The 12499-nt window shown below is 47.1% G+C and overlaps 1 protein-coding gene across 1 annotated transcript in view; it reads left to right on the plus strand.

Annotated features, from left to right (window-relative positions):
- The window catches only part of BCAS3 (BCAS3 microtubule associated cell migration factor), a 373523-nt gene that overhangs the window by 338801 nt on the left and 22223 nt on the right, over nucleotides 1-12499 (plus strand). Inside the window, exon 24 of the mRNA XM_075719415.1 lies at nucleotides 9785-9952. Coding sequence (XP_075575530.1) covers nucleotides 9785-9952 — 168 coding nt within the window. The remainder of the gene's footprint in view (nucleotides 1-9784; nucleotides 9953-12499) is intronic.

Consider the following 12499-nt stretch of genomic DNA (forward strand, 5'->3'; position numbering starts at 1 on the left):
TTGGTCGCTCAATTAATAAGTAGGAAGAGTAAGTTTCCAGACCAATTCCTGATGTTAATGGTGCTCTGTCCTTACAGCAGCCGCTCAGCTGCCCCGAACACGAACATTTCCATCGCTCTGGTTTCATACCTGAATCCAGCTCGTGCTGTTTGTGAAATACGTTAAAATACTTGTAGGGAAGTTGCGATTGCAGCAGGCTGCGCACACGGTGTTAGAAGCAACTCTAATAAACTGAATGTTAACCCAGTGAGGTTTGCTACAGAAAGTGTCCTCTGTTATTCCCTAAGGAAAGGCCAGTTACGGCGTAGGTGCATGGCAAGGAGTTGCGTTACCGACATGGAAACCCGTACTGTAAGTGACTCCAATACACTAATTTCTACAGAGCGGTTGCGAACAGCGGATGCCTCCTGCTCAGGAACGCTGCAGGCGGCTTTGCAGCTCTGGGCTGGCAGCAGCAGGCAGGGGCACGAGGCGGGCAGGCGAGGGCCGGAGCCGCAGCGCTGCCGTGCACGTGCTGGGCAGCGACCGGCAGGAAAATAGAAACCACCCTCCGAGCTCCTCCCGAACACCCGGCGAGTGCCTAGTATTTGCAAGTGAGATTTATTTATCCTGTGTACACGTACTTATTAGACAGTAGCTTGGAACCGGCGCGTACATTATCTCATAGTGAGGTAAGACAAATAAATTACGAGTTAGAGGCCCTGAGTGGGATTAGTGATGCACCTTAGGAAAATATTTTGGTTTCTGTTTATATGTTGGCTGGGTTGTGAAATGTTTCATCTGGAAAAGGTGATATGAGACCAGAGAAGTATTTGTTCTTATAATGCAAAAAATATTTCAGTTTCATTCTTAACTGGTTGCTAGCGATATAAACCAAATTTCACATTTCCGGAGCTTCGATGACTGCTCGGCCACTTTCCTGCAGATTCACTTCTGCAGCTTTCTCCTCGCCGATGAGAAACTGCCCCTGCATCTCCCCCTGTTTGTGAACATCGCTCTGCGTGCGTATTACTTTTAAAGAAGACGTTACCCAAAGCCCAGCAGAAGCCTCTGTCGCTGGTAGGCTGGGTCTGCTGAGCCGGAGGATGTTAAGGGTGCTGGGGCAGGGTGCAGGGCACAGCGTGCCGGGCCACATCCATCCCGGCGGGTCTGCGATGGAGGAGCCTTCGCCCCTCCTTTGCAGCGGGCTTAACGTACGGTGTCTCCTACAGTTGAGCTGTGCAGGAACTGTACCCACAATGAACTTGGCCTTTCCAAGCATTACGCTCTCTGTTTCTATTACACAAGAAAGAGTCTCCTATTACAACTTGAGTGATATATTAGTATATAGAACAGTTCCAATGTTTTTTCAACACTAAGATTTTTTTAATTCAAATGAAACAATCAGAATTAAATTCCTTGGCTCGGACAGTTACCACTAATTCTCAAGCAATATGACAAATCCACACTTGTGTCTCAAAGTGTAACATAAGATCTTAGTTATCCAGAAAACCCCAATGACTTGTCAGATCTTTCCTTACTTGTGGGTAAATATGAGCCTTTTATAATCCATTATGTGTCCTTGGTACGTATAGATCTATGTGCGTTTGCGCATGCCACGAGATTGATAATAAGCAAGATAAATCTTGCTGTTTTCTTAAGGAAAGTAATACATTATTCAAGTCCCTCCAGTGGAATTGGCATATTTCTACCTCGCGAAGTGAGCTCGCTAAGACAGGGCATGACTGCAAAGCTCTTCCCAAGAGTTCAGAAATGACTTGGCATATAAACAAATAAGCATCGTTAGGTAGTGTCACAGAAATACCAGATGTAGCCTTCCTGCATCTTACGCAGCTTTTCCCGGTGAAGCCAATACAAAGACTTCAGCATCGTGAAGTCGCAGCTTTTATTCAGATGAGAAGTAAAACAAAATAAAGACTCATCTAACAAAGCCTCCGCTGAGATTTAATGGAATTCATTGTGTGTTTAAATTTCCTAGGCATTGTTGAAAGTCTCAATAATAATCTCATTGTAAGCTTAACTAAGTCGTAGATCTTCAGAGAGTGGGAAACTGTACCAGGAGGAAAAAAAAGTTACTGGATTTTCTAATTTTAACCAGGACTGAGAATTATAAGTATGTGAATACCACAAGAAAACATTTCCAACCTTGTAAAAATGAAAAAGTGCTGAAGATCTTTTGCGAATCCTTTTTTAATGAAATTTCCAAACCTAGAGGTTGAAAGAGCATCAGGTGAAGTTTCTGCTGTGCAGAACCGTACCTGGTAACGCGCACCCACCCCAACTGCATCGCGTTGCGCAGAGCTCTCCGTTCTTCCGGACGCTCTACTTTATGTCAGGATTAAATGTAAAGAAATGTTAATCTCTAAGGGGGCTCGGGGCTGATCATAGCATTCCTGATTTTTTCCAGGCATTCTGACTCTGCAAAGCTGTAAAGAGTTAAAATATGCAAGAATCTTGCTATTCAAGGAAAAAAAAAACCATTTTTTCTTGGAAATCAGTTTTATTATGAGGGGGTGTTTTGTTTTTAAAGTCATAATAACATCCGGTTATACTGTAGTTTCTGTCTCTTTTTGCTTTTAGACCGCTAAATAAACTACATCCAGTATTGCAAAAAGAGTACAAATACGCTCATATGATTTTTCAGCGCACTGCGTTCCTTAGGTTGTAGTCGCGCTGTGCCTTCCCCGTCGGTGCCTGCGGCGCGCGGTGGCAGCCGCCTGCGCCCGCGGCAGAGCCCACGCTCGCCCCTAGCATCTTGTTCTTTTAAGCAAGATGACAAAGTGCTGTGCTTCTGGTACTGCAAAAACCGCGGCGTAAATTTCCCCGATGACACCGAACGCAGATTTTTTGCATTTTATCTCCTAAGTCCTGCTTTGGATGGCCGTCACATCCTGCCTCCAGTTTTTAAACCATCCCGTCTCCCTGCCGTGTCCTTTTGCTAACCTCCGTGCCTCTGGGGAAGCCAGGAGCTCGGCCAGGGCTGCAGGAGCCCTTGGCGATGCTCGGGGGGCTCTGGGGGGCTTCCTTCAGCTTTCGCCGGCGCGGGGCTCGGCGTCGGCGCTGCGGTGACACGCGGGTCCCTCGTTTGGTGGCCAGGTGTATTGCCAGCAGGCTGGTGTGAAACTGCAGCGTGGATGGCACGTAAGAGTTGCCGGGAGCATTCAAGGCAAAGGCAGGGTTTAATAAATATACTTAATCATTTATGTTTTGACCTTAACCCAGACTCGTACTCAGACACAGAAAGCGGAGAGTTGAAAACGTACTTTGTCAAGGCTCCTTTGGCTGATGCAGTGGTAAAACAGGGCAGCCTTGCTCTGAGGAAAGGCAGATCCTTCAGAAAGGAGAGTAAAAGGTCAGAACTAATCCAAAAGGACAAGCAGTGTATGTCTGTGTGTATATTGGGTTTCACATATGAAATCCAGTCATGATAAATCTGATGGCTTTAGAAACATCTACTTTGATTAATGAAAACATAGTTCCCATAGACCATGGGTTTCATACTTCAAAGTTCTCCTGGATTTAGGACCTTAGGTTTTGCTTATTCATATAACATGCAGGAAACTATTTTTAAATGAATAAGGGAGTTTTAAAAAAAAAAAGAAAAAAGGCAAATGTTTCAACATCGGCGGTACAGATAGGCTGGATAATAAGGAGCAAAATTAGCAAACAACAGACATTTTATAATGCATTTTACAATAATGTTTACATTCTTTCCTCTATATTTGTTTTTCCTTGAAAAGATTTATGTATTTATAAAAATATCTCACTGCTCCGGCTCTGAAAATTGCAGCCTCGCTCACATTTGAAAGCCTTCACGATGGCTGTGATCGCTGGCTATGTTCCTAATCATCTGAAACGCTTCTCCTGAGCCCGTGGTTAACCCCTTGTGCAGGACCCGAGGAGACGGCATTTGTCGGGGCGGCGGGGAGGAGGAGGAGGGTGAGATGCTCCCTACGGACCTGCCGAGCTCGCGGCACCGCTGTGATCCTGAACGCTGCCGTCCGTTGCCTTGGCCCGGTGTCCCGAGCCGGGCAGCGGGAGCGTGCGGCCGATGCCACGGCGAACATGGACGACGGCTGGGCAACCTCCTGCCCCACCGTCCACCTTCATCCCCGCAAAGCCGCCGGGCACGGGGGCTCCCAGGGCCACCCCGCCGCCGGCCTTGCTCCTCCCGGCAGCTGCATGTTTGCTTAAAACTCATTTAGAAATAATGACAGAGGAATAAACAGTATTTTTGTTTACAAGTCTGTAGCGCGCTGAGGAGGGACACAGGAACCTCTCAGCCTCGCTCAGCCAAAAGTTCAAAGGGATTTGAAAGTGTTCGTTGCCTGTGGGACTGGGCACCCCGACTGAAGTCTCCATTAATTAAATGCACTCACAGGATACAGAGCTGGTGAGTAATGTCCTGTTTATAGCAGAACTGTGAGCGATTCTGGAAAAAAAGAAACTCCGTGGGAGGGAAGATGACAGGGAAATAGAGTTGCTCACAAAGGCTGTAGCTCCTGCCATCGTTTCCAAAGGCAATAATTAACACTCACACCTTGATTTAACAGCCACGCGTGGAGGTGAGCTGCTGCAAAGCCTGTCACGCGTAAGTTGACGTGCACGTGCCGTGGGAAGGCGGCGTGCGAGCTGTGCATGGGAGGGGATCAGCAGCGCCTGCTGCCGAGCACGGGCGCCTGTTCCAAAGTCAGGTATGGGGCAGGTCGGGGAGATTCCGCCTCCTCCGCACTCAAACAGGGCGTTTGCACAGGTCCCCGTTCAAGTACTGAGAGCCGCTGCTCTGCGGCGTTCCCCCTGGAGTAACAAAGTTATGGCGTGGAAGTGAATTGGCAAACCCTGTAGGAAAGTTCAACCATTAATATTTAAACGGGGTATGTTACAATTTGACTCACTACTTTGGGCAAGGAATTTCCGTGCGCCGGTTCCTCACACGCCCCTGGGGTTCTTGCTCCCGGCCGAGGCTTTTCTGGGCGGCTCCGTCGGGCCCACGCCGTGGGTACCGGCGCGCCCGCTGCCGAGCGGGCCGCTCTCCCTTCGAAGCCCGCTCCCGCTTCTGAAGGGTGCTGGGCAGCCCCTCCTCTCCCTCCGAGACCGTCTCGGTCGCGCCCCAGGGTCGCCGTCCCCGGCGGTCGAACCCCCGCGCCTTTCATGAGAAGGATGCATCTTTTATCGGTTAAAATTGGCAGGTCATTTCCTCTTATTTACTCTGTTATTTTTGCTCACATGTATGTTGCAATATGCAAGGTGAGGCTCAAAACTGTCAAGCTCTTTAATAGAACCATTACTGTATTTTTGGAGAACGTACTCTTTTTGATTTACTGTTTCTTAGAAGACAGGAAATGGAGCTACTTGATTTCATATTTTAAACAAAGCCGTCCAGAGGTTTAATGAAAAAAATTTCCCCTGGCTTTCGAATTAAAGGGCTATGGTGAAAGATTTAGCTTAGCTATTTTGACTTAGAAAAATAACACACTAGAAGCATTAAAATATTTTGTAAAAATACTTTTTACTACTAGATTTTTCAAAGAAAATAAGCTTCTCTGGTTTTCTCGGTCTTGGTTGGTAGGGCTAACTGTGAAATGAAAGGACGTTTCCAAGGTTTGGGGCTTTTTTTTTTCCCTCCCTTTTCTGTAGAATTTATTTTCCTTTTCTATTAAAAGCCTTGAAACAATTGCAATGTGAAAGACAAATCCTGTGCTTCTAAGCAAGGTAATTTGGTATGAGTAATAACAGAAGCCTTTGCCATTAATAAAATGAGAGAAACGTTAAGCAGAAAGACGGGGGGCCTGATTCTGCTCCATCCGGCAGCAGCGTGAGTAAAGGGCAGTGCTCGTTGGGAGGCAAATGTCACTGGAAGGACAGAAGTGGGAGATCGGTATCAGGAGAAAATTAAAGTTTTAATAGGAAAATCCTGCATGTGGAGCAGAATTAGCTTGGAGTGTTTGGGGCAGCGTAAAGCTAAACACGCTGGAATTGCAAAACAAAGCACTTTCGACCTAGATGTTCAAGCCAAGGTTTCTGCTTGTTCCATTTGGTTTAATTTGGGGTTGTTTTTTATTTGTAGTGCCGTGGGTCTGGAACGGTACTTGGGCATCGTGCAAAGGAGGCTGATGGTCTTAATTTCCACCCGGTTTCATCTTCACTAAATAAGGGAAGAAGTAAATGTTCTGCTGGCTTGCAAGCACCACGCGATAAGATGAAATATTGACACAATTTTAAGTCAATGGGATTTTTTTTTTTCAGTGATTTAATGAGGTTTCACCAGGATTTCACTAGTAATTGCATGACTAAAATAATAACGTAATTTGCTTCTTTCTTGAGCTGTTTCGAAATGAATTGCTGCTTCTAGGTGGAACCTGTTCCACTATCAAAGCTGTGTCGGGTCTGGGGGACAGAAGAAAGGCTGGGCTTCACACGTCAAGGTCTGATATTGGTGGCTGTCAGTAGGATTTCAGCGGTTTGTCAGTAAAGGCGCGGGGCGAAGCCTGCCTTCTCTCAACCCTTCGGTAATCCCTTGAATCAGCAGGAGCTTTCTCAGCCGCATCGGTTCTGCAGTTACGTTCTCGCTGTGGGTTTTGGGGATTTTGAGAGCAGGACGCTCCACTGAGGTTTATTTGTAAACATCTCTCTGGCCAGCGATGGGGAATTTGATACGTTATCAACTGAGATAGTAGGACTGAAAAGGGGAGAGCAAGGCAGCCAGAAAAAAGAGATTACGATTTAATAAATAGCAAAGATATGGTTAGCTGCTATCAGTGCAAGTTTACTGCCACTAGCTCGTGTGCCGTCGGTAACGATGGACCTAGGACAAAGCACCCAAAGGCTCCTGGGGAGCAACCAGCCCATCTGCCATTTCATGCACTTCACAGAAGAATTTTCCAAGGCGTAAAAAGACCCAGGACTTAATTCTGCCTTGAAAAAAATTATTTTACTTTGATACGTGTGCTGCCTGCTGATGCGACGGCAAGAAGAACAGGAAGGTCCGCGACAATCGGTCTCGTTTTTCCTGAAACAGTTTTGTTTTACGTCAGGGAGGGACGGAGCCAGGGCTGTGTGGTAGGACGGGACCTGCCTGTTGAAGCAAGGTCCCATTTTCTACGCCCCCGCACCCTGAGTAACCTCGGTCGCACATCTGCACGTTCGGCTTTACGTGGAACCCGTTTTATCAACGTGTATATTGAAATAGGGCGGGGTTTGCGGACTGCGCTGCAACAGAGAGCAGATGACGGTGCGCAGAGCTCCTCCGCCCCCGCCGCCCGTTACTCGCAGGCAGGGTGATCGCCCGCAGGGTACAGCGGTGGCTGGTGAATCATTGCTGGATGCCTGGACGTGAATCATATCGCCAGATGTGTACTCCTAACATGGAGAAGGAGTGAAAAGGGAGGAGAGATAAAACTAGAGCTTCACCAGCCTTCCAGTTTTTTACAAGAAAACTTTCTGCGCAGTTAATCCCTCCAACCTGCATTTGCATTAACACTTGCAACCTCACACGTTGCTGCTAAGAAGTTTTGGCAGCTCTTGGCCCTGATTGCAGGGGTAACGCTGCACTTGTCTCCTTTGCTCTCACTCAAGTATCTCAGGAGCCAGAGACCAGCGCTCTATGAAGTTTCTCCCTGTACACGTATGCAGGCATCTTGGCAGAGCTTCAAAAGCCATTTGCCTTATTATTCATATGTCTGCTTATAGGAGCAGAAACGCTCCCATTTCTCACTTTCAGAATAAGGGCAGACGCTAGTAAAGAAGAGATTCCTCATCGGCATCTCTGGCACAACCCTGCAAACCCACGAGAGCTCGCCGTCTCCCCGCTGCCACCCTGGGGTTTTGGGATGCAGATTTAAAAGCCCCCCGGCAGCCCTCCAGGTGCATGAACAGCCCTATCAAAACCCACTGAAATCGGTGGGGTCTCGGAGTATGTGGGGAGTGGGGGTCTCGGGGTCGCATGAAACCACAGAAGGATGACTTGAAAAAAGAAGCTTCAAAAAAAGACTGAATTTTGCTTTTCCTCCTGCAGTTAGGATAGCTGACAATATGGAAATGTTGCAGAGACTTAAACATCATTGAAATTACTTCACCTCCTCGCTGCATTTTCTCAAACAAGCTTCAAGAACCCTTGCTTTAAAACAAATGAGTAGACTGGAGTAACCTTATAAATCCAAAGACCCATTAAAAGTTGAAATATTTGGTCATTCCTCCTCTCGGTTTAAACTGGGATTCATCCAGAGTTCAAGTGCATGTATCGCATAAGAGCCACGGTCCCATTTTGTAGAGGTCCATTTTAGCGTTGATGGTTTTCTAGTGCCAGGAATCTACCCTGCAGCCAGGCAAAGAGATAAATCAAAGTTGTGCGCGCTGATGAAATTCAGGAGCCAGAAGTCACCATTGCAGCCCATATAAATCCCTGAATGCCAGCCCTGGTGCTTTTGTCCATGCCATTAGAGTTCAAAATTATCTGCCCCTCTTTGCTGATGTATGGATTAACTGGCTGCCCGAGTGTTTACTAACGGTTATCACCCGGTACTTTGGACGTTATCAGAGGAAGGGACGCCTGCCGCGGGGCTTGGTCTCTCACCCTTTCTATTACCACCTGTCAGTGGCAGGGAGTGTGCTGTGAAGCTGTACAGTCACAGACTACAAGTGTAGATAGTTTCTGACGGCTGATCAAAGGGGAAAACCAAAGGCCTGATAACAAGGACGTGTTTCATGTACTTTTAACTTTGAGAAACATTGGCATTTGCATTTTTTCCCCTCGGTAGGCTTGCAGAAACCAGGCCCAATAAATGCTGCATATTCAGTTACCTAATAGTTGAGTAAATAGTATGTGCTTGAAGCAACAAAGCATAACTGTAATCTTGTTCCAAGTGGGAATGATTTAAGTAAGCCTTCGCAGAAGACTTGCTGTATAATAAAGTAGTATAATTTTAATTTGTACTTTGAAGTGATCTTGAATTCAGAATCTAATCTTTGCATTCAGCAGAACATCATACCCTGTTGTGAATGAGGTAATAACTGCAAGTTAAGGAATTATTTTAAGTGTCTTTTGTAGGTACGTGCGCTCCGTCACAATAGCCAGCATCTTCAGTAAAGCGCTGCTGATGAAAGAGCCTCTGTTAGCTCACGTTTGACCTAAAAATTCCCAGTGCAGGAACAGAGAATACCACGGATACCCCGGGCTGCAAGACGGGCTCGCTTTTTTCCTTCGGTAGCCATACTCCAAACACAAGGCAGAAAGCAAGCGGTCCTTCCCTTGTCGGTCTGCCACACCGTTGCACTTTTCTGCTCAAGAGCAAGAAAGGGCTATTGGCTAAAATTTGTGCCCGTTAGCAAAGATGAAATGACTGTTTCCATTGTCCAAGGTGAGAAGGGGGCAGAATGCTCAACAGCAGCCCAGTGAAAGGCAAATTGACTTTAAAAATAATTTCTAGTTGTCTGACATATACTTAATAACATATAAACAGGTTTTTAGCATTAGAGTTCCTGATTCTGTTGTCACTTCCATCAGTGCTGTTATGCTGATTTCCTGACTCTCACTAACATGAGACCAGAATTGGGTCTGTGTTTTTAATTTAACCTTTTTGCTTACAGCTGCTTGGTCAAAGCTGTTCAGTGACGCTCTGTTTGCTCCTGCTGTGCTATTAACACCAACATTTTAACTGATGTGCTAAAATTAGCTTTTCAGGAATTCAAAATGCAAGGGCTTCTTTCTTTCCAATGCAATAAATAATATGTACGGACACAGTTTGGTCCCAGGGTCTCCCAAACATCTCCCGTTTGTTTGTTGAAGGTGCCTTCGACCGGAGCGTGACCTTGCTGGAGGTGTGCGGGAGCTGGCCCGAGAACTTCGGTCTCCGTCACATGTCTTCCATGGAGCACACTGAAGAGGGCCTTCGGGAGCGCCTGGCCGATGCGATGTGCGAGTCTCCCAGCAGGGACATAGTGGGATCAGGAACAGGTACAAAGAAGAGGTGTGATCAGAGATCACGTACATCTCACCCAATGGTGATTTTTATTTTTTTTTTAAGTTTTGCTTTTCCTTTTCTCTGTACGCTACCTCTCTGATTCGTTAACTTCTATGGGGATCTCATTTAGTGCGAGATAAGTCATTTATAAAAAGAAAATACGGGTAGATCACATGAACATAGTCTGAGAAGCCTCAAGTAACTTGAAGGAAAATACTGATCCTTGAAGCTTCCTTACCGTATAGCTGTGACAAGGGCGCTCCTCCCTCCCCTGCCAGATCAGGAGCATCCGAGCCTCCGTGCAGATCGCTGCCCTTGCCCACCCTGCTCCAAACAATGTCATCATCACACGCATCCTCATTTTGTGTCCTGAATAGAGCCACCGGGAAGCGCTGGTTCTGTAATCCAAATTAATCCATCTTCATCAGTGTCCATTATATTGATAAATTATATCATCTGTTTGAGTAAATGGAATGGCACATCAGAGATTATGCTGCTCAGAAGGGGCCCGGTGGTAGGAGATGCTCCGAAACGTTAAAGCGCAGTTACTGCAGTTTTATCGTCTCCATTAATTTTGACTCGTTTTTAGAAACGCCCTCTAGTAACAGGACTAGGCCCATCTTTGATCCACGCACCATTCGTGTTGTGACCAGCAGCTAATAGTAACGGTGGCTTCTAACATCAGCTGCCAGCTCGCTTGTCGCTCTCCTGGCAACTTGCCTGGGAAGGAAAAAAGAGGACAAGCTCTAGCAGAACCGTATGGGTGTGCCAACCTACGGGCGTTACAGGAAGGCTGCGTAGGGCAGAAGCTGTCTCTTCCGTTTGCTCTTGCCCTCGTGTATTGCCGAGGGCCTCGTGCTGCTCTCGGCTCTCCCTGCTCCGCCCTGCTCCAGCTGGAGAGGGCTCAGGGGCTCTCCCATCAGGGCTCGTCCCCCTGCTTTGCAGGCGGGTCGTTATTGAGCCTGCAGCCTGCGGCAGGTCACCCAACTGCTGCCGGAGGAGGAGGCTGCAAAGAAGCAGAATTTAAGCCCTTGTACGTCGGTACAAACAGCCATAACCAAGCTGCCGAGTGGTGCAGAAGCACCCTTCATAGCCCAACTTGTCACTTTTCAAACTGTCTTTCCTCTGATTTCCATCTTACAAAAGATGACTCAAGGGATGGCTTCAGATTTGGTATCAACAGGAAGAGCTGGCTGGACAGTAAGTACAGGTCTCAGTTACCAATCTGGTGCAAATTCTCACCAGCCTGTTGCCTTGGATGAGGCTCTTCAGGGGCCCGTGACCAGTGCTCCATCGCTGCAATGGGGATAGAGAAGCCTCACATTGCTGGTGTGGAGCTTAATCGGCTCATGTCTGCAAAGGGCTATGAAGGTGGAAAAGCAGGCTGTGAACATGGACAAAGGCACATATTTCATCACTTACTGACCCGTACTGTGATCAGAGTGAACTTTGGGATGGTATCCGCTTCCGATAGTGGGTCAGCTCCCCTCAGGCTGTGTACGTTAGGGGAAGGGTGAGGGGAATACCTTCTCTGGAAGCTGAGGCCATCTAGACGTGCCAGGTTAGGGTGACTGACTGCCCCAGAGACTTGACATTGCATTATATTGTAAACCGAGAACTTTGTCAGAGGCAGCGGTCTATATTTTCCGTCCATTTTCACCAAACCCAGCTGATAGCAGTGAGTGCCAACTTCTGCGGCGTAAGATTAGGCTCACAGTACTGCAGGTGTAAAGACAGAAAGGAGCTGTTTATAGAGATGCCATCACTGAGCTAAAATTTGCCCAAAGAGATTTCTCCCTGCTTTTACTCCAGACACATAAATCTTCATAATGAGTTTAAGATAGATGCCATCTCAAAGCAGCAAATGCAAGTGGCACTAGTGAGTAACGTGAGCATTGACCCAACTCACCCCATCCCACTACCCTCCTCTCGCTGTCATTACACTCTATGTTTTCCTGCCTGTCGTGGGATTCTCTCTATCACTAACATACTTTATTCTCAGGATTTGTGCATGCAGTGACTCAGTGCAGCAGAGAAAACCTGATGATAAGGCTGTGAACTCCCATGCCCTTTCCACTTCCATCCCCTAACAGCTCTTGAGCTGTTCTTCGTACCAGATGGCCATAAAAAGTCCTCTCCTGCTCAGACAATACCTGGAAAATTGCACTTGCCTAGGGAGTCGACCAGCGCTCGCTACAACATGCGTGGCTGCGCTCGCAGCAGGCTGCCAGCCAGCCATTTGTCAAGCGGTGGAGCACGGTAAAGTGCTAGCATCTGTCTGCTGGTTAATAAATGGGGGAAGATAAGTTTTGGAGGTGCATTACCCTCGCTTCAAAGAAGAGGTGTCTTTGTTGGCTCGTAACGAGTAGGGTAGTTTTCACTTCCCCCAAAACCACTTACGTTGTAACAAACCTAGGCTGAACTGAATTATCTTTGAAAAACATTCAGTTTTCTTCCTTGGATTCTCTGCTGCCCACTCACCCCAGTGAAATGATATCAGAGAGTTCAGCAGAGAAGGACACCGTAAATTTGCTTGTTGG

Source organism: Pelecanus crispus, chromosome 12 (genome assembly GCF_030463565.1).
Source record: "Pelecanus crispus isolate bPelCri1 chromosome 12, bPelCri1.pri, whole genome shotgun sequence".
Classification (NCBI taxonomy): domain Eukaryota; kingdom Metazoa; phylum Chordata; class Aves; order Pelecaniformes; family Pelecanidae; genus Pelecanus; species Pelecanus crispus.